This window comes from Vulpes vulpes, chromosome 12, assembly GCF_048418805.1.
Source record: "Vulpes vulpes isolate BD-2025 chromosome 12, VulVul3, whole genome shotgun sequence".
Classification (NCBI taxonomy): Eukaryota; Metazoa; Chordata; class Mammalia; order Carnivora; family Canidae; genus Vulpes; species Vulpes vulpes.
Window position 1 is genome coordinate 151,200,117 of NC_132791.1, and position 23,142 is coordinate 151,223,258.

General features: G+C 37.3%; 1 protein-coding gene across 5 annotated transcripts in view; it reads left to right on the top strand.

Annotated features, from left to right (window-relative positions):
- C12H1orf87 (chromosome 12 C1orf87 homolog) overlaps nt 1-23,142 on the top strand; it is a 78,322-nt gene that overhangs the window by 10,121 nt on the left and 45,059 nt on the right. For all 5 annotated transcript variants that reach the window (XM_072730777.1, XM_072730775.1, XM_026006895.2 and 2 more), the window contains exons 3-5: nt 7,160-7,376; nt 20,822-20,962; nt 21,550-21,810. In XM_072730777.1, the coding sequence (XP_072586878.1) occupies nt 7,160-7,376; nt 20,822-20,962; nt 21,550-21,810 (619 nt within the window). The remainder of the gene's footprint in view (nt 1-7,159; nt 7,377-20,821; nt 20,963-21,549; nt 21,811-23,142) is intronic.

Sequence of the window (23,142 nt, forward strand, 5' to 3'; positions counted from 1 at the left end):
CTCCACCAAAACAATACATTTGTTACAGTTGAACTCACATTGACACAGCATAATCATCTCAAGTCTATAGTTTACATTAGGGTTCACCCTTGGTGTCTTATAGTCTAAGAGTTTGGATAGATGTATAATGATATGCATCTGTTATCATAATATCATACAGAGTATTTTCCGTATGATATTGCCCTAAAAATCCTGTGCTCCATCTATTCATCCCTCTCCTCCTTCCCTATGGTACACTTTTTAAATCTACGATCTCCTGATACCCTGATTTAGTTCAACCTAATTAAACAAAATAACATAGCCAGAATTATTACTCCTCATTCCTATAGACCATGTGGATGTACCCAGAGGATGGTCCAGAGAGAGAACTGTTTGTGCTGCATCCTCTCACAATATGGACAGAAGTCCTGGCTCAGAAACTGTGCCTCAAAGTGCTGAGATAATTGGGGGAAAGGTGAGCCAGTTGCACAATCACTTTGCTTAGACTTGCAAAAGCAAAACAGGCTAGAAGGCAGTGCAAAGGACATTAAATTTCAAGCTGATAAAGGCTGGCTCAAAGATTTAAAAGCAGTACAGTCTGCAAAACTCCTGGGTAAAATCCACTTGAGGACATCATGATGAGACAATGCTTTGGGTTTGTTTTTTTTTTTTTTTCTGTAAAATTTTAAAAAGTAATTCTGAAGAATTCTGCTTAATCAGAGCAGATTTTGATACTAATTAATCTGCTTTATTTTTTTAAGTGGGTGATTTCTAGAACTTGTATTCACTGCTACTAGTAAATTGCAAGGTGGTCAATTAGATTACATGATTTCTCTTTTTACCTATTTAAAGAAATTTTTCTCAGTTCTTGTGTACTATAAAACTGTGATCTTTTGAACTTTAGTTTTGCCTATAAAGAAAGTTCTGAGGTTCCAAATGAATGCATCCCTTCTGTACTCGGGTGATGAGGGAGGTGTTTAAAAAGGAGATAGTAGGGATCCCTGGGTGGCGCAGCGGTTTGGCGCCTGCCTTTGGCCCAGGGCGCGATCCTGGAGACCCGGGATCGAATCCCACATCAGGCTCCCGGTGCATGGAGCCTGCTTCTCCCTCCGCCTGTGTCTCTGCCTCTCTCTCTCTCTCTGTGACTATCATAAATAAATAAAAATTTAAAAAAAAAATAAAAAAAAAATAAAAAGGAGATAGTACTCTACCTATGGCTAATACAAAATTACCATTTGTCAAGGGTGGACTGAAAACCAGGTTCAGTGGTAAATATTTCATACATCTTATTTTGATAAGGATTATTTTTCTAACCCCACAGATAAGAAACTGAAAATTAGAGATGTGAAATAACGTGCCAAAATCAAATCACATCTGCAGCTAGGGTTCAAAATCAGGTCCATGGAACAGATAGCTCATGTCCTCAACCACTATACTATACTGCTTATAACTATGCACAGATTTGGCACAATTATGAAAAAGACTTTCTTTTTCACTCTCTATGCTGCTGTTTCTCAAACTTTAGTGTCCCTAGAAATCATCTGACGTTTGCTAAGGATACAAATTTTCTCGTCCTGTTTTCAGAAATTCCAATTCAATGAGCTCAGTGTTCTCCAAGTTTGTGTTTTATTATCCAGCACCCTGCATGATTATCACCCACCTTAGGTGGTCTCAAGTTCAAAGGTTAGAAATCACTGTCATTTTCTCCCAACACAAGCACTTCATCCAATCTGGGGTATTCTTCATTTTATATGTAGTTCCTTTGTGAAAGAACATTCCAAAATGAAGTAAGCATTTCTAAGAGAATCACTCAAAACAGGAAGGGGAGGATATTGAGGAAGCAAGGCCTGTACACTGTCTCCTGTTTCAATATTTGAAACACCATGGACTTTTGACTTTTGTCAGTTGCAACTAAACAGTGCGCCTCCACCACCTCCTGGGACACATCCTCCTGCTTTGTTCTGAAACAGATAACATGTATTCTCTACCAACTAAAGAGCCACTGTGTCTTAGTTTAACTCTCTCAGCACCAGTCATAATTCCTTCACAACAAGTTATGTAATCTTCTGGGTTTTGCCTCTGGAAACCTGCACTCTCTGCTTATAATTTGGAGCACAGTTTCCATTTTGGTCAACTCTGAGGCACCTGGGTGATTTAGTGGTTGAGCGTCTGCCTTTGGCCCAGGTCATGATCCCAGGGTTCTGGGATTGAGTCCTGCATTAGTCCCCCCACAGGGAGCATTGCTTCTCGCTCTGCCTGTGTCTCTGCCTCTCTGTCTCTCATGAATAAATAAAATCTTAAAAAAAAAAACCTCTTTTTGGTCAACTTTGTGTCTCCAAGATTGCAATCCCTCAAGACCTCAAACAAATGCTTTTGGTTGCTTTCTAGCCTCTTTCTCTCAGCCAACACCTTCATGGAATCATTTCCACCTTTTCCTTAAGCAAATTTGGTTTGAAATTCCTCTATGATATTCTTTACGCATACTCTATTTTTTCAGTTATCACACTATTTTTCATAAATTTAAAGACAAAACAGCCCATTGGATGCCCAATATAACACTGACCAATGAGGTAGTAATGCATAGCTGAAAGACAAGTCAGATAGAAGAAAACATCCACCATGGTATAAATATGTTTCTCATGCTGTAGAAATGCATATAAGTGGAGAAAGAAGGATGCAGAAGAGTAGGTGTGTTGGGATATCATTTTCTAAAAGCTAAAAGTACATCATACAAAGAACAATTGTTGATTGGGTGGGTTACTAATTTTGTATATTAAATAACCCAGACAAGATGCCTTTATATATGTTCTTTTTTATTAACACTTTAAAAGAGAATAAAAATACTATTGTTTTAAACATTTTGTACGTATGGGCATAAAAGTGAGGAGTAATGTGGAAGGAGGGGTATATGCTTTAGAGCCATGTAGATCTGGCCATGAGTCTAAGATTTCTGTTTGCAAGATGGCCTGAATAATGTACTTAACCTTCCTGATCATCATTTTTTCATCTGCACAATAGTGATAATCATACCTATTTTTCAGGATTATTAGGATAGCATGAAAGAATTTATGTAAATGTGTATGTGGTATCTGAGACATATAAGCATTTAAAATGTTAGCTCATAATTCCAATGACGAAGATATGATTCGGGCATAGGTTTAGGAGTTCAGCACTTTAAAAATCTTTCTGAAGACTAACTTTCTATGATAATAATACGAGGCATGGCTCTCTGGCATTTAAAAAAAAAAAAAAAGGAGAGAAAGAAGAAGGAAAAAAAAAAACCCTCACACTTCGTCACAATAACATTTGCTACATTAGCACAGACTTCACATTTCAGCTTCCCCATGGAGTTTAGTGAGAGTTTCAGCTGCACCCCCCTCCCCAGTCCCATTTTATATTTTTATTTTGTTGTTGTCTTTTTAAAAAAGGAAAGTCTGGTTGTGTTGATGATTATCTGCTATGACTTCCAAATAAGAACATGCTTTCATTTACTGAAATTAGATCCCCATTCACTGAGTTGGCACACTCAGGACTGTCTTCTCCAGAGGGTTGGAGCCCTGTTAGATGGCGCACAGTTGGAAATTGGTGGCACTGAGTCTCTGCCAAGGCTGGCAGACCTTTAAGATGGCATCTGGTGACCTTTCTGCTGAGCCCCCCTGGGTCCTCCATTTGAGATTTGATGTTCTCGGCAGGGGTGTAATCCAAATCAAATGTGAGATCTGGTGAGCTGGAGTTACATGGGAGGTGGGCCGATGGGAGGTCTCCGCACTGCTTTGGGCAGAGGATGCTATCAGACGCCCTTGCAATGTTTCCCTCTAACCCGGAGACTCAGCTCTAGTAGAGGGTGGCACTGTCGGGCTGGTTTGCAGGAAAAGCCCAGTGTGACAGTGAACAACTGAACAGTTTTCACCTCATTTATTTATCATCCAGCAATACCGTAATCCTCCCTAATTGCTGTAGTTCCAGGATGACACTAAACTCCTCACAGCGTCCCTGAGAGCAGCAGCTGAGGTTGGAAGTACGTATGAAGAAACTGGTTGTGCCTTGCTTCCAAGACAGTGTTGGTGGCATCTTTCTTTCTTCTTTCGAAATGGCAAACTTCTATTTTCAGTACTTCAGGTAGATAGTACACAAGTCTAGAAGAAAGAGCTGTGAGTTTGTGAACAGCATAACAACCAGTGTGTGTTGACAAATTGTTTGCGCTAACAGGCACATGCCGTTTCTCAGCTGGGGAGTCATTTTCATGGTAATTTTAAAGTGCTATGTATGTTTTTTTTTTTTTAAACAGCTTTCACTTTGAACAGATTTAACAGGTTATTTTTGGTTTTACATCTACTTGTGACTGTTTTAACAGGCAGGCAGATACATTCCACGTTTCTCAGGCAATTCTGTCCTGAGACTGCCCACAAAAGGATTTTGAAGGTGATTAAAGCAAAGCTGATTGTGTTCAGCCAGAGGAGTTAACTCTGTCCCGAACCCATTTTTGCCTTTAAATCTGCACTTTCCTCCTCTTTCTGCTCCTCACCTAGTGTAAACATCCATGGATTCTCTCCTGACCCTGCTGGAAGTAAGTAGGCTTCTAAGTGCAATCAGGCCTACTTAAGTTGAAATTCCGGTTCTACTACTGGAAAACCATGTACAAGTGGACATATCACATAAACTCTTTGAATCTTAATTCATTCGTCCTAATGAAAATAATACAAGCACTGACCTATAGGGTTGATCTGAAGATTGATGTATGTGAATGGCTATAATATGACTGTCATGTAGTTAAATGCTCAGTAATGTTATTTTTGCAACCATTACAAATCATAGTTCTTTTCTCTTTCTTATGAACTTCAGCAGCACTGATTCTTTGTGACCTTCACATGACATTGATTTATATACTAATTGCGTATGTTTCATAAATTAAACCCATTTCTTTGAACATGTTATAGAAATATAATGTATCTATCTATCATACATACACACATAAAAGCCCACATGATATATATGGTCTCACTGAATTTTCACAAACGTGATACACCCTTGTAACAAACTCCAAGATAAAAAAACAAAACAAAACAGAATAGTATGGATACCATGGAAGGCCCTAGTGTTCCCTTCTGGGCTCTACACCTCCCTAAAAAGGTAACCACTACGTAGAAGCTATCAATCTGACTCCTAGAAGCAAGTTTATACCAGTTGTTAACTTTATTATTTGTGTTATTTTTGGACAGCCAAATTAAGTTAAATTTCTTTAGGTCGGGGATCATATGTCCTATGTCTTCTCTAACTGGAAGAATTATTTGTTAAATATACACTATTGTTCTCACATTCCCATTCTGTTGTGTTATCATTCAACCGTACTATCTGGAAAATCCCAGCCGTGAATGAGCCCCACTCTCTCCTCTCCATCTCCACAAGGACTCCTAGGAAATCTCAGAAAAGAATATACATCCTCTCAGATTGAAGCCATAAAACTGTGGTCCCCAATCTTCATGGCTACCTGGTTGTACCCAGCCGATCCTTCTTCTTGTTCTGATCAGCTCTTTTCCACTCTTCATAGCGGTTATCTCAAGCCATCTGCCCTTAGCTCAGACTTCCTCCCCTAGGCCTTTCTGCTTGAGAGCCAACAGGTAAGCATACCTTATATATCAAAGAGAAAAGTCAAACCGTCACCAAATGTACAAATAAATTTGCCTACATCCTCACCTATCTCCCTACTGTACTACCCTGAGGTTTCATTTCTATCTCTGTTCTCCCAATGATATCCCATCTCACTTTGTTAGGGTTCATCATATTTCATCAATAATATCCTCTTTTTCCCCCTGGCTCAATGGGCTCTTTACCACTGGCATTTAATGTGTTAAAGTCCCCACATAATTATCATAAAGCCCCATCTGAAACCTACATTGCACTCCAGTCACCAACTCCTCTCTCTCCTATCTTGCAGCCAAACCTCTTCACAGAGGTCTTTATACTTCTGTATTCGGTTTCTTGGCCGCCTCTTTCCCCAACCCGCTTCAGTCTGGCATCCACTGGAACACCTACATGTACAGAGGGAAGAAGAGTAAGGGAGATTTAGAAGAACTTCTCATAAGGTAGAAGGGAAACCAGGAGTGTAAGGTCTTGGAAGCAAAGTGAAGTGTCTCCCAGAGACGCTGCTTATTTCTAGCATATTTCTTTTTAGATAAACTCTGTACTTTACCACACAAGCACATATATTATGCACATGCATTTCACATATGTAAGATAATTATTTTTCACTTATTTGTATAACCAGATATGTTCTTGTGTCATTAAATCTCATTCCTATTTTCATAGCTTTATAAATCCTATCATATGAACATAGAATGGAATACTCAGCATATTCACCTATTACTCAATACTGAGAGTTTAAAATTTTTCTTCTTCTCCATTTTTCCCCATAATACACAATCTTAAATATTGAGTTAATAGGTTAAACCATTGCAGCTTCCTGACTGACTCTTCATATGTTTTATCAGTTCACCCACTATATGAATTATATCTATTTATATGGCCATTAGCATTTGACTTTCTTACTTTTAAAGAAGTTTCCTAAATTTAAAGTGATGTCTTATATAATTGTTTTGATTTGTGAGTCTTTAGTTGTTAAACAAGGTTGAGTCCTTTTAAATTTTTATTATTTCCATTCTCTGAATCATTCCTACAGTTTCTTTTTTCCTTTTCTTTTCTCTGTTTAAGATTAAACTTAAATGGAGAATTACCAAGGTTAAAAAGAAGCCACAGGAGGAAGCACCTAAGGAGAGACACAGAGCAGGACTGCAGCTAGCAAACCCCCTGGACTGGAATTCTTCTTCTTCTAGTTGTAAACACTGAAAATACCCATTAGATTTGTCAGTAAGATATGTGATAAACTGTGGGGTTCGTTTTTGACACTCCCATTACTTACATTAAGGGTATAGGAGCAGATGGATAGATTCTCTTTATGAACATGAGGAAGAGGGTGGGAGAAGTTAAACTCTGAGAAGATAGTAACACAGTCTCTCTATGGTAAATGATCCACACACAGTTAATCAATGTTTACCCCTTCATTCCGCCATGCTGAGTTACCACTGTTCACACCACCAGACTAACACCTTCTGCTTCTTATACCAGCCTCGTGTATGCAGAGTCTGCCCTATGAGTAACAAAGTGCAAAACTGTTTCTTCACAGCAAGGAAAATGAGAATTTGAAGGCAGAAACTCAAACAGTACTCCAGAAATCCATGATTGGTGGTGCAAGGCAGATAAGCAGAGACTCCCCAACTCCTACTAATCCTACTGATCATCAAATCAATCATGACCTGGATGATAAGGAAGAAAGCAAGCACCCAGAGAACAACCAAAAATTTCTAGCAGGAGCACGCAGTAACAGATTTCTGGATGGCAAAGTGAGTGACAAATATCCAAGCTTTTCTTGGTAATTGACTAAGAAAATTCAGAATTAGTTTGAAACAGATTCACACCCACACATCTTTATACTAATGGTAATTAATATATTTTGCATAAGGTAGGCTTGGAATTCATTTTTTTAATTAGGTCATTTTGTATATTGCATCCTGGTTGATCACCAGTTGAGTTGGCCAACTAACTCTATTGGTGGCTAACTCAGTGATACTCATATAGTGATACAGGTAAATGTACATGCAAATTTGGGTTATGGTGCAAGAGAAAGGTCTGTCTGCTGTAACATTACAGGAATCATTTATTTTCAAAATCTGGTGCAACCATGTCTACATATCAAAAAATTATCAGCCAAAAATCTTGGTAGAAATATACATCAATGTACTCTTAAGAATCAACCAAACAATTCACAACAAACTAACTTGATAATGATGAATCTATGTGATTAGTAATTTGTAATTAAAACACAAGAATAGCAGTAATTGAAAACTGGATCCAAATCAAGACAAAACTAAGGATTCATTGATAACAAAGTATCATTTCCAAAAATTGCTGAAATTGCAATTAGATGGATACATAGAGTAGGAGTTTTGCAGTGCTGCCAAGCATTAAGTGACAGCCAAATATTTTAGTAGAATACTGAATTAGAGTCTGCAATAAACTCTAACATAACTATTTTTAGTTTATAATTTTAATAGCCCTTACTAAATCACTCAGACACCAACTAGTCTTTAGTCATCTGAGAAAATAAAAGCCTATGGATTTGTGATCTTTTGCTCATAAGAACCCTGCAAAGCTTATAATTTAAAGTGGCTAATGGTTTACTAGGGGACTTCAGACCATACTCTGCAAGGTCTAACTGAACATGGGTCCAGAAACAAAAGTGACTCGCCCAAAATGTCAATGACACAGCCTACACTGCAACTTGAGCCTTCTAATCCTCAGTTAATGTGTTTTTTTGACTTTTTGTTGTTGTTGTTGTTAAGATTTTACTTATTTATTTGAGAGGGAGAGAGAGTGCCCAAGTGGGAGAAGGGATAGAGGTAGAGGAAGAAACTGACTCCCCTCTTGAGCAGGGAGCCTGACACTGGGCTTCATCACAGGATCCTGGAATCATGACCTGAACCAAAGAGAGATGCTTAACTGACTGAGCCACCCAGGTGCCCCTCTTTTGACTGTCGTATAAGTAGTTCTTGAATTTAAGTTTGGGGCAGGACATAGCACATCTGAAGAGGTGAAATGATTCATTTTGAACTTCTAAAGACCTCTGAGATTTTATGTAATTTTGACTCTGTCATTGATGTATTTGTTATTACTTTGCAAGATGACTTTGGTAATAATATTATAGTTATAAGACCCTTTGTTATTGACTGATTACTTTCTGGTAAATTTTATCATTTGCTCCTTGGAATTAACACTCTACGGTAGGTATCAGTGTTTTTTTAATCACTATGGTATAGATGATAAAGCTGAGGCTCAGAAAATTGAAGTCACTCTTAAGTGTAGAGATAAGATGTTTATCCAGTTTTTCTCCTCTAGTCTTTTCTTCCTTTTTTTTTCTTAAAATCATTTTTTTCATTATAAGGTATTGCATACTCATGTACAATTTTGGCAGATGGAGAATATAAGAAAACTCAATGAAAGAAAAATTATAATATATATTTCTTTCTCTTTTTTTCTCCATGCATAGATATAGAATGAGAATCATTATATATATATTGTTATTCTGCTTGATTCATTTCATACTACGAATTTTTACCATGTATTCAAAAAATTCATCCTAAGCATCACTTGAATGGCTCTAATGAAAATCACACTCAGGACAAACTCTTAAATAGCTTTTACTATGTGCTGGGCACTGTTCTAAGTTCTTTATATATATTAACTAGCTTACTACTCCCAAGCACCCAATGAGGTAGGAACTCTTGTTGTCTCAGTTCATAGATGAAGGAACTAAAAAGCAAGATCAAGTGCTTTGCCCTTGTCATAAGGCTGAGCAGTGGCAGAGCCATAATTAAAGCCCAAGTCCTAGGTCTTCCATCACCAATAATATTCATTCCTTTGGATGGATATAACATGGCTCATTTAACTAATCCCTGACTGATGGGCATTAAAGTCATTTCTAGTTTTTCTCTTATAAATGGACATTTGTTTCTTGATACTTCCTCTACCACATCAAGCTGTCCATTTCTGGTATAGATTTTTCATTACCATTATCATAGGCAGAATGTTCCTTGAGTAAGCTGTTCTTATACCTCCAAGATCTGGATTCTTTGCTAGCCCTGTAGTGCCAGAAGGAGATGATTTGCCCTTCCCCTCCCAGAACTCAATGAGGTTTCTTGTAGGAGACTCAGCAGAGCTGACACCCAGCCACCAAATACAGCAAGGCCTCCTGGGAGGTGTGGGGCCTGACTAATTGGTTCTGTCTGCCGAGTATATGGTGCTGGCCTGCCAGATGGCAGCCACAGTTGCCTGATACAGAGACCCTCATTACCACCTTGACTAAGTGGTAAATGGAATTTTGCTTCAGTGAAAGAAGCAAACCAATCAGAACTCCTTCTAGATCCTTCTTCCTCACACATAGATGAAAATAAGCTTTCCTGCCTGGGATGTAACAGGCAATCTGGACTGCCTGAATTTGCTCCAAAAGAAAAGTTGCTGATAAAGACTGAGCTAACGTGGGTGAGGACAGGCAAGTGTGAAACTCTTTTCTAAATTACAAATCAAATTTGAAGAGTATCATTAGTTAGTAGGAGGTAAGTAGAGCTGAAAATGCTATGAAAACCTAGGGTTTCATGTATCTGAGAATAGCAAGATATCTTAAAAATCAACAAGTACAAACCTTCACTTCAGAAACAAAGAATGGGAGGCCCAGAGAACTTAAGTGATTAGTTTGAGGTCTCACAAGTCAAGAGTCTGACTCTTATCAACAGTAACCCAAGAATCTTTTTTCTCCAAATTCTGTTCCTTACGTGTCTTTGAAAATACAAATATCATTTGTATTATTTCTCAGAGGCATCAGCTCTGCCTTCTCTCAGAAAATAAAAAAGAATGTGTGACTAGCTACAAACTCAGTAGCACGGTTTCAAAAATAAAATTAGAGTGAGTTTTTTGCATCTGGCAGCATGAAAATGAAAGTGTTAGTGCTTTAATTTTAATAATTATCATAGTTAATTGGTAATGTGTTCTTTTCAAAGTGCTTTTGTGTGTTTTATCTTATTTGTTCCACACAGTAGTCTTGTGAGGTAGGTAGAAGCACATGATGTCGTCCTCATTTTGTAGGTGAATAGACAGACGTCAAGGACATTTCCACTTGGCTGTGCATTGGTAGATTCACCAGGTTCAAAACAGAACCTTTGATCCTGTTCTTTTTCTGTGGTCTGTGTCTCACTGAACAATCCCACAATTCTCACAATTATACCAGCAAGAAACCTGGGCACACTTTCCCCCTTTCTCTCTCTAAGTCTAATATCACTGAGCCCTTTAAACTCTACCCTCTATAATTCTCAAAAATGCCTTCTGCTTCCTCTGCCATCATCCTAGTTAGACCACCATGTACTTCAGCACAGTGATTTTTAATTATCCTCAAACTGGCTATCCTTTTCTATGTCTCCCTGTCTTGGTCAGCTATTATAATAATACTGCTGTGCAACAAATCACCCCAGCACTCAGCGGATTATAACAATAATCATTTGTGCTCACATCTGTGGATATGAGTTAAGATATCTTTTGCTTTTTTTTTTTTAAATTAAACTTTTTTAGGCTTGGCTCCAGTTGGTAGATTTGGTTCAGGTCTGCTCTGTGTTTTTCTTATTGTTCTGAATCCAGTGGGATCCTCAAAGCAAGTTCTTCTTATGGCAATGGAAACATTTCAAGAGGACAGACTCAACCACAAGTACATTTTAAGTCTTTGCATGTGTCATATTCACTAACATCCATCCCATTGGCCAAGGCAAGCCACAAGCCAAAGCACAATACCACTGGGGCAAGGATATATATTCTGCCTCTTTTAGGAAGAACTTCAAAAGTACTCAAGTGTAGCCACTGCTTAAAATACTTAAAAACATTGTTTAATCCCCCCTTACTCCAGTATAAAAGGCAAATTCCTTCATTGCCATTCTAACTCACTTCTATCCACTCTCTACTTCTTTCCCATGCCCATCTTTCCCTAAACAACTTACATTTCCCAAATAGAATTCTGTTTCATTTTATCTTCTATGGTTTGCCCATGCTATTCCCTTAGTATGAAAATTTCCCTCTATCTTCATTTAACTCCTAATTACACTAGGGTCTCAACTTAGGTCAAGTCTACTAAGAAGCATCATTGTCTGATTACCAAAATTGAGGTAAGTGTAAATCAATCTGTGCATATCCCTATAGCAGATGTTGTTACACTATTAAAAACAGTTGTTTCCTCTAATTTAACATTGTGTGTCAATTACACTCAAATAAAAAAAATAATTAAAAAATTAAAAAGCAATGGTGTGAAGTAGGTGCTAATATCTCCATTTTATAGGTGAGAAAACTGAGACATAGTGACATGGAAGTAAGTTACCAAAGCTCATAGAACCGGTCGAGTATTGGTGGGTCTAGAATGTGAACCTAAGTAGTCTGGATCCACCATACCAGTGTTTCTCAATATCTGTTTCATTATTGGACTCCATCCTTAGGAGAAAAATTAAAACTTTCACTAAAGAGAGAGGAATTAAATACCAAGAAACACTGTTTTGTTGAGTAGAGTTGAGCTTTGGAGTGCTGGCAATCACTGAAATATTTTAGATTTTTTTGCTTCCTAAAGGGCAACATTCAGAAAAATGCATACATTGTGGTGCCTGGGTGCCTCAGTCATGTAAGAAATAGATTATTGGTTTCAGCTCAGGTCTTGATCTCAGGGTCCTGGGATCAAGCCCTGCATCAGGCTCTGCACTCAGCAGGAAGTCTGTGTGAAGATTCTCTCTCTTTCCCCCTCTTGCTTTGCACCTCCCCCTGCTCACATTCTCTCTCTCTGTCTCAAATAAGTAAATAAATCTTTTTTAAAAAGCATGCACTATATAATGCCTCTCATAAACACATAATTTATAATGAAATTTCTTGCAAATAAATCTTATAAATAAGTGAATATATCTTCTATAAATAAAAAATAGACTTCCTTTTCTCCTTACACAAGTCTGTAAATTTTCCTGAGAATAAGAATTTCCTTGTTCACTTTTTTTTTCCAAAATGCTTCTCTTTATATATTAACCCAAAGCCAACATCCTATTTAATGGATAAACACTAGAGGCTTTCACACTAGAGTCTGGAAAAATTCAAGGATATCTATCATTTCCACTGGTTTTTAATATTATGTTGGAGGCATTGGCCAATGTAATTAAACAAAAGAAAGCAATTATAGGCATAATAATTAGAAAGGAAGAGGAAAAATTATTTTCAGATGGAAGATTATACATATAAAATTTCAAAACAGCTTATGAAGAAACTACTAAACCACTAGGAGAATTTGGCCAAACATGGTTATATCAATATACATAAATCAGTGGCCTTCACATCTATAAACAAAGACTAGTAAAATGGAAGGCAGCATTTATAATACCAAATAAAATCATAACTAAATTAGCTAGTAAGTAAATAAATCAAATGCAGTCAAATTTAACTAGAAATGTTCAAATCTTTATGAGGAAAAAATATTACAAACTCTCCTAAAAGACACAAGAGTAGATTTGAACAATGGAGGTATAGTACGTTCTTATACATAGAAAAAGTTAATGTCATCAATCTCTATCAAAATCCCAATAATAAAAAAAAATTAAAAAAAAATAATCCCAATAATATTTTTTTGCAGAAATATAAAAATCCATCCTAAAATTCATATGGAATCTCAAGGAATCCTGAAATCCAAAGTAAATCTGAAAAAGAAGGTAGTACAAAGGTAAAATAATAAAAACAATAGGGTACTGGCATAATGACAGACATAGAGACCAATAGGATAGAATAGGGGTCCACAGTAAATTCTCACATATATGGTCAAATGATTTTTTTTAAGCAAGGGTACCAAGATGTTCAATGGGGAAAAGGTGGTCTTTTCAAGAAATGGCACTGGAAAAATTGGATATCCACATGCCAAAATATGCAGTTGGACCCTTTCCTAATACCATATACAAAAATTAGCTGAAAATGGATCCATGACTTAAATATAAGATCTAAAACTATAAAACAACAACAAAAAAAAACCCCTAAAACTAAAAAAATAAGGCAAAGTCTTCAGATTGGATCTGACAATGACTTCTTGGATATGACCCCAAAATCAGAGGCACCAAAATAAATAATTGACTAATTGGGCTTAATGCAACTTTAAAAAAAATGTTGTGTGCCACAATACACAACTGATTATAAAAAGGTAATCTACGGAATGGGACAAAATATTGAAAAATCACATATCTGATAAGAGATTAATATCCAGAATACATAAAGAACTAAAAAACTCAACAACCAAAAAACAAGCAATCTGATTCAAAAATGGGCAAGGACCTGAATAGACATTTCTTTAAAGAAGATTTTTAGATGGACGATAAGCACCTGAAAAGATATTTAACATCACTAGGACAATGCAAATAAAAACTACCATGAGATACCACTTCACATCCAGGAGGATAGCTACAAACAAAGACAAAAAACTGAAAGCAACAACTATTAGAAAGGATATGGAATAATTGGAAACTCTATGCACTGTTGGTATGTAAAGTGGTACAGCCACTGTGGAAAACAGTGTGGCAGTTTCTCAAAAGTATTTAAAAATTAGAAACAGAATAACCATATTCTCCACCTATTCCATTTGTGGATATATGCTCAAAAGAATTGAAAGGAGGGACTCAAGGAGACATTTGTACACCCATGCTCATAGCAGCATGATTCACAGTTGCCCAAATGGGGAAGCAACCCAAATGTCCAACAAGAGGTAAGTGGACAAGCAAAATCTGGGGCATATGCATATGATAGAATATTATTCCAGCCTTAAAAAGGAAGGTAATTCTGACATATGATATAAAATGGATGAACCTTGAGGACATTTACTAAGTAAAACAGGGCTGCCATGAAAAGACAAATAGTGTATGATCATAACAACAGAAAGAGGGATAGTGGCCCCAAGGACTTGGGGGAGGAGGGAATAGATGGATAACATTTAGTGGTTATAGACGTTTAGTTTGGTGTGATGAAAAGAGCCATGGGGATGGATGTGCAGATGGCTGCATAAGAATATGAATGTACTTAGTATCACTGAACTATGCTCTCAGAAATGGTTACGATAATAAATTTTGTTATATGTGTTTTACCACAATAAAAAAACGTCATGAAAGAAAGTTAACATCATGATATCAATCCTCCCTGAGGATAACATGATTCCAACAAGAATGGTATTAGATTTTTGGAACTAGTCAAATTGATGTGTTAATTTAAAATAACAAACTAGAAAGAATAGTCATGGATAGAAGAGCAGTGGGTGTAGCATTAGCAGATACAGAATCTCTATATCTAAAATAATGTGATTTTGGCACATGGATAGGAGACTAACGGAATTGAAAAGAAATATCAAGAAACAGACCTAATGGCATTTTGTATATAATAAAGATGATATTGCAAATTAGTAGGAAAAAAGATGGACTTTTTAATTAGTAATGCTGATATTATTGGATAGCCACAGAGAAAATTTTAAATTGGGCCTCTCGTATATGGTACATACATAAAATGTACACTGAAATACATTCCAAATGGATATCAGAGGTTGAAATGTAAAAAAATAAACCTACACAATAGTGCAAGGAAATGGTGCAAGAAAATCTTCTGTAATCTGAGATGAGGAAATTTTCTCAACTGTGACTCAAAATCCAGATACCATAAGAAAAAAAGTGATGATTTTGACTATATATATGTAGCCAGAATCATTGTGTGCAAAGTGTACATATATACCCAACAAATTGAGGGGAAAAATCTGTAATTTATATCATAGATAAATATATCCCTAAAATATAGAATCTTCTATCAGAAAGAAGAAAGAAAAAAAGGCAGTAAACTATTAGAAAAAATGGGCAAAACATAGGGATGGTTCATAGAAAGACAAATATAAATGGTCCTTAAGCATATCAAAAAATATAGCATTGCTCTTAATAAAAGGAATATAAATTAATACCACCCTGAGATATAATTTCTCACAATTACATTGGCAAAAGTCCAGAAAATTGACAACATACTCTGTTGGAAGGTAGAGGATGTTTAAAGTAGAACCGTTTTGGCAGGAAATTGACAATAATTAGCAAAACTACATATGCACTTATTTGTTGACATGAAAAAAAATCTCACTTTCAGAAAACTATCACAAAGGTACACTGGAAAAAAATGTTAGAAGATTTATGCAGGAAGTGCTCATTGCAGCATTACTTGTTATTAAAAAAAAATAAAACAAAACTATAAACAACCTAAATTCCCATCCATAAGGGACTGGTTGAATAAATTACAGTACATCCATACAGAGTATTATAAAATTTTTATTTTAAAAAATATATTTTATTTATTTATTCATGAGAGACAGAGAGACGGAGGGAGAGAGAGAGAGAGAGAGGGAGGCAGAGACACAGGCAGAGGGAGAAGCAGGCTCCATGCAGGGATCCTGACGTGGGACTCGATCCTGGGTCTCCAGGATCACACCCTGGACTGAAGGTGGCATTAAACCGCTGAGCCACCTGGGGCTGCCCTATAAAAACTTTAAAACTGTAAAAGGGTATGAAGACTATCACAATATATACAGAATGTTAAGATCACTATCATTGTATGGAGTAATCTAACTAAATATATCATTAATTAAATGAAAGCAAAGTGAAGAAAAGTATGTAGGTTCTGCTTTGAGGCATCTATCTATCTATCATCTATCATCTATCATCTCTCTATTGCTTATGTTTTTTTAAAATGAAGGAATTAATAAAAAGGATTTTTAAAACATGGTTATCTATTTGGATAAAGGGAAAATGTTGGAAGGATCAAGAATGGAAACAACTCATCTCCAAATAAATCTTTTTTGTAGATTTAGCCTTGGAACCGCATAAACATTTTACAGAAATATAAAACAAATTTAAAAATCAAAAAAATCAATTCCTAAACTCAAAAACAAAATAAGTCTGCTTTAGTTATCTATTGCTGAATAACAATATTTGTAATATTTGATGATGTTAAGGAATCACATTTTTAAAAGTATTAAAATGTTATCATAGTTATATTTTCAAAGAGTTGTTATCCTTAAGGTAGTTATCAAACTTTAGCATGCACTACGAGTACTGGAGGGCTTACTAAAACAGATTTCTGGGGGCACCTGGGTGGCTCAGTGGTTGAGTGTCTGCCTTTGGCTCAGGGCGTGATCCCAGGGGTAGAGTCCCATATCAGGCTCCTGCCAGGGAGCCTGCTTCTCCCTCTGCCTGTGTCTCTGCCTGTGTCTCTGCCTCTCTGTGTGTCTCTCAATAAATAAAACCTTTAAAAAAAATAAAACAAAAGAGATTTCTGGACCCCACACACAGAAATTCTCATTTAGTGGGTTTAGGCTGGGTCTCAAGAATTCACATTCCTAATACATTTCTAGGTGATGCTGAGGCTTCTGGTCCAAGGACCACACTTTGAAAACCACTGCTTTATAGATGCATACTGAAAAAATATGGATGAAATAATACACCATCTGTGGTTCACTTCATTTCTGGTGGCGGGTGATGTAGATATAAATAAAACAAGAATGTCAGTTGAGTTGATAATTACAGCCTGGTGATGAGTATATGGAGTTCCATTATACTATCCTGGGTACATGTGCCTATGCTTTAAGTTTTCCATAATTTAATCACAAGTGAAAATGTAAAGAAAATAAAGATTTTTACAAATATAACTAAAATACTCAAATGATTAATTCTAATACTTTACTCTTTTGATTTAAAGTATATATTAACATCACATGTTAAATCTATTAATTTGGAAATACTGTTTTTTCTCAATTCTACATTTCTTGAGAAATCCTATCAAGCTTTTTATATGCATCTTTCTCATCGTATTTATTATCACTAGCATCCCTTTTTGAGCCATTTAACAGCTTTCTAGAACACATCAACACCTTGGTCTAAAATGTTGAAGAAACAGAACTTTTCAAATTTGCATTTGATGCCATCTCTGCAGATTTTCTCCCAATCCCCAGCTATGCATTGCACAATATTAAGACAATTTGTTGTGTTCACTTGTCTTGGAGGGAAGTGTTCATGGATTCCACAATATCACCACTTTAAAAATAATTTATAAGCTATCTTTTAAAAAAGACTTGTTTATACTCCCAACACTTGCAAGTTTCCAACACCTCAAGAAGGATTACTAAATCTGTGTTACATTTCTGTGCATCACTTGTAACAATTCCTCTAGGTAAATATCACAAAACTAGTCTTCTGCCCCAAACTCATTTCAGGCTATTGTGTCATCCACAAGCACTATTTTGTGATTCAAAGTAAAGCAAATGTTACAGGAACTTTTATAGATACTCTGGCAACTCCTGAAGTCAGAAACATGATGATTCCATTTTATCTTCTTTGACACTTTGTGGATACACTGTTTTGAAAAACAACAGCCCAGGGTGATTGATGTCAGTGAAGAGAGAAATCCGGAAGCCCCGCATAGGCTGGGCCTGCACAAGCCATCATCACCATTCTGACATTGTGTTTCTCTATTTGTTCTTCCAATCTGGCACCCTTCTTAGGTGCTGGGAGTAAGCAGGATACAAAACAATTCTGGCCCACACAGAGTTCACACTCTATTGGAGATATACAGCAAGTAACAAACTTTTGGAGTTTACAAAATGTTTAAATACATTAGAATAGTCATTGCTCACAGCAGTCCTGGGAGTAAAGGCTATAAAATTTATTCTGTGATGCTTAGGCTGAAAGATCTATGAGGGCAAGAATCATACCTGCCTTGTTCACCTGTATCTGTAGTGCTAAAAATAAAGGTGCTCAATAAACTTTGGTATTTAAATGAGGAAAGGGACACCCCTCCTTGACTCCATTGGGATGATGAAGTATTGATAAATGCAGCTTCAGAAAACTATAATATAGACATGTAGCAATTCTCAGAGGCAGAAAAATATGTATGTGTGGCTGCCAATGGAAATGTTTTAATTGTAAGTAATTTCCAAAGAAATATATTGTTCTAAGAAAATGTTCTAGGAAACACCTGAAATGCCTAGCCAAATATTCCATAGGATGAATCTGCTCTGTGGACTGAATGAATGTGGAATCTGTCTCCTCCTGGGGTAGTGGTAAAAAGCAGGGTTCAAGTCGTACCTGCACAATTTACTTGAGGGTAAATTTTGGACACTTCTGACCTAGTCCTGGCTCTGCTGAAAACATTTCCCCATGGCCCTCAGGAGAAAGCACAGAGGCTGATACGACTTGAGGGTTCACCCCCTTTCTCCTCTCTCTCTCTACTGCCTTATCTTTTGCTTTTCTCAAAACTTAAACTATGCTCTGGAAGCATCCATCTCTCTCTTCAGAGCCTGTGTGTACCTTTGAGGTTTTCAATACCCAGCTTTCTTTCCTGGGCCCTTCCTTCTTCTCTTCTCCCTCTACTCATTAGCCTCTCCATATCCAAATCGAACTCATCTTTCAAGCCTAGACCTCAAGGTCATTGCTTCTGTATCTGGCCCACCAAGTCCAGGTTGAGTGGACCTATGGACAGTTCTGACAGTGACCCTCTCTACTCCGTATCATTCTGTCACAAGTGCTTGCTGTGACCCTCTCCATCTGCAAACCCTGTGAGAGCAGGAGCCAAATCTGTTTTGTTCACTGTAGGGCCCATCACCCTGCCTGGCCCAGGTTAAGCAAGCCATAAGTATTTCGTAATTTATATTACTTCTAGGTAATATAAGCTTACTAAGCTTCTGAAAGCCTTGGCTTTCAAAATATAGAAGGGTGCTAACACTAACTGCTTTATAGGGTCATTGTAAAGATTAAACCGAATGTTATAAACAAAGCATCCGTATGGTGCCTTGTACAGAGTATGTGCCCAATAAATATCTTGCTGTCTTTATGCTTATTCTAGAACTCTCTCCTGCTCACTCTTCCCACTCTAGAGAGCCTCTTGATTTTTCTTTGAAATACTTCATAACTATAAAGCACCTGTAGGTTGCTATTCATACTGACAGGTTATTTCACATAACCATCAATTGAGGGCAGACATTCCATTTTCAATGAATCATTTTGTTAATTGTCTCCTTTCCATGATCGGATATTAAAAATACCCATGTATCTCGATTTGTACCCCAAATGTTATTTTTATCTGGTATGACAAGAAAACAGAGTGACAACTGCTTTTGAAAGAATAGTTTCTTAAAATATCCATGAAAAGGGGTTAAAATTTCCTTGAAAAGGGGGCAAGCCACACCACATAGGAACACATGGGGATGTTCTATGCTCAGTCAGGAGGTAGAAGTGAGCAGAAAGCACAGTCTACAAGCATTAGTGGGGTCTCCACAGGAAAGGCAAGGCAGAGTAGGGTAAACAGTTTAGGACTGGCAATTTTGAATAAATGGCTCAGGGGCTGTCCCTAGTTGTCCAGTACCTGGACTGTGTTGATTTTGGGCAGGGGATATTTGCTTTGAGAGAAATTAGTTAACCCTGGGAAGGGCAGTCTCTTTCAGCCAGCAATGCTATCCAAGATGTCAAAACATCATAAAATATGGAACATTTAAAAAAAAACATTATTAATATACCATACTCTATTGCAAGAGGCAATGATACTTCATCATTGACCTTTGTTCCATCATTTAGTCTATGGTAACCTTTAATAACATTGCTCTTAGGATATAACACGCTGGGCTTTTTAATCTATTTTACTCCGTTCTTGACAAAACTCACAGTTACCTTTGTTGCCCTTCCTCAATCGGCTAATTAAAACAGCCTAAGGGGGTGCCTGGCTGGCTCAGTCAGTACAACATGTAACTCTTAATCTCAAGGTTGTAAATTCAGGCCCCATATTGGGCATGGAGCTTACTTAAAAAAATAAAAATAAAACAGCCTAAAGATACCCTTATCTCTAATAGGATTCTACATTTGCCTATAAATACCTTATGTTATACCTATTCTTCCTTTGTCTGTCACAGACACCTTCTTTCTCACGTAAATGACGCAGCATTGTTTTATTGTTAATATATTTGTCAGACATGTTAATTGAATAATGCTGAGATTGATGTTGAGGCAGGCTTTCTTCTTTGGGGACTGAATGATTCAATGACTATATGGGCTGAAGTCACTTGGAACTGGGAATGTGTTTTAAGAGATTGGTTCCTTATTCATATTCCCTCTTCTTTCCTCATTCATTTCCCTCTCCCCTTCTGATCCTTACTACCATTTGTCTTTGTTTCTTTAAGATTCCCAGCCAGGCAAATGTCTATTGCAGCTCGGTGCCAACTGGAGACCAGTCTCTGTCCTATATCCATGGTCTCCCCAGGAGAAACATAAGAGACTGGTCCTTGGAACGGATGCCAAGGGGCAGCTCTGACCAACCTGAGGTACATGTACTAAGACTGGACTTGTTTTCTATTGTGGATGATGGGTATTATTTGATGCCTGTAGATTTTAATGTGGAGCAGATAATGAGACAGTTCGAGGATGGATTGGAGGACATCAGAGGCCATACATCCAATCAGCCTCAAGAAGCTCCCTGGTAACTCAAAGGCATACTGCAAATGTCTCAACTGAACTTCTCATCTTCCTCCTACCTTCTTCCAGCTCCAATGGGTCTCTAAGAGATCCAATGAGTCTCTAAGAGTTGGCATTCTAAATTCCCTTATAATTAAAAAAATATTTACAGAAGACCTGTGATATAACTTTTATAACTCAGGGAGCCTCCTCACAGAGTATACGCTCTGAAATGATTTGCTTCTTTTCTTCTCCTGAAGGCAATGGTCCCAAGCCATTGCAAACTAATAAATACACCCAGATTGAACACTTGCCCCGCCCGGGGTGTTAGCAACCTGTCCTGCTCTAGGGTAGACCTGAAAGTGGATGCCACTAGGCTTCTGTTTTCTTGCATTGGCCTTCAGCCTTTTTATTTTAGAACCATGTTAATTTATTGTTGCTATTGCTCTTTTGTCAGGATTTTGGCCAGAGGCCAAGTGGAACAAGAGAAGATGCTTTTCTTCTTGCCCTGGTCAGAAGAGAACTCAGATCATGCCCCTTGAATGCTGGCTTACTAGAAAAACTTCAGAAAGAGCTGACGACCCTGGATCCTATCTCTTCAGGATTTCTTCTCCAATCCCAACTTAGCCGCCTTTTCTTGAGGCATGAAGTCCCTCTACAGTTACCAACAGTCAAGATCCTTTGCCAGAGGTTTTCTAGGCGGGACACTCCAGAAATGGTACAGCCATGTTGCTATTTTAAGTGTGGGTTCCTTTTATTTATTTAACTTGAATCTACCAGAGTCATGTAATTAGTATCTTTCTTAAAAATAATGTTTACTAAAATAATAATAATAATAATGATAATAATAATAATGTTTACTATTGAACCCTAAAATATAAAGCTTATTTTTATCTATATATGGAAATTTCTAGTCAGAATACACCAAAATAGAAAATAGATGATGGTCTCTTAGCCCTATTTGATTTCTTTTTAAAAGACTTTCCTGTCCTGACTTTCCTAGTCTGCTCTTAGCACTTTGGGGTAGTTACAGATTTAGAATAATGGGCTCACTTGAGTCTCATTTACAAGTTGATCAGTCTGTAGGCTCTGAGATAAGACTGGAGAATTTGGCTAGGATATATCAGCACAGTTCCTAGAGAGTTAAGGTGGGAGGTATTTTTGGAATATGACTCACCACCATTTTACTAATTAGAAAACTGAGACCCAGAGTGGGGTAAGGAAATTGCTCAGTGTACCCAGAGAATTAATGCCAAACCCATGGAAGATATAAAGGCTCCCCAGTGATAAGTCCAGGGTTCTACACTTTCCAAGCTTACATTTGTGGGTGGATACAAAGCACAGTCCAAATGTAACCATATTCCAGAGCTAGAGAAGAATATATCCTACAACAAGGAGAGGTAATAGCAATGGATAAATCACGAGTGAGCATGTGTTGATAGAAAACCAGGCCAAACTCAACCTTATAGAGGTAATCTGAGAATTTAATAATATAATAAATGCAATTGGGCAGCCCCGCTGGCGCAGCGGTTTAGCGCCGCCTTCAGCCCAGGGTGTGATCCTGGAGATCTGGGATGGAGTCCCACATCAGGCTCCCTGCATGGAGCCTGCTTCTCCCTCTGTCTGTGTCTCTGCCTCTCTCTCTGTGTGTCTATGAATAAATAAATAAAATATTTTAAAAAAATAATAAATGCAGTGTACCTGGTCATATGCTTAGCATTTAGTAGGTTCTCAAATAAATGTTAGTTCTCTCCCCTGCCCATCTCTAGCTAACTATAAGTAGTTATTTGTTGATGATAATATTTAGCAATACAATATCAACTTAGTACAACCACTATGAATCTTAAGTTTGATCAAATTCTCTGGCCTGAAGCCAAGTTTATATCAGAACTTTATATAGCTTCCTTCCCCATCTGTTGCCCCCTCCACTACCCTGGAGTTGTCTACCCACCAGAATCCCTAGGATGTCATCCAGACCAAGAGTGCAAATGGACAACATTCCTTCAGTCCTTTCCCTCGTAAGAAAAAGGGGAGGGGTCCTTGGGAGTTT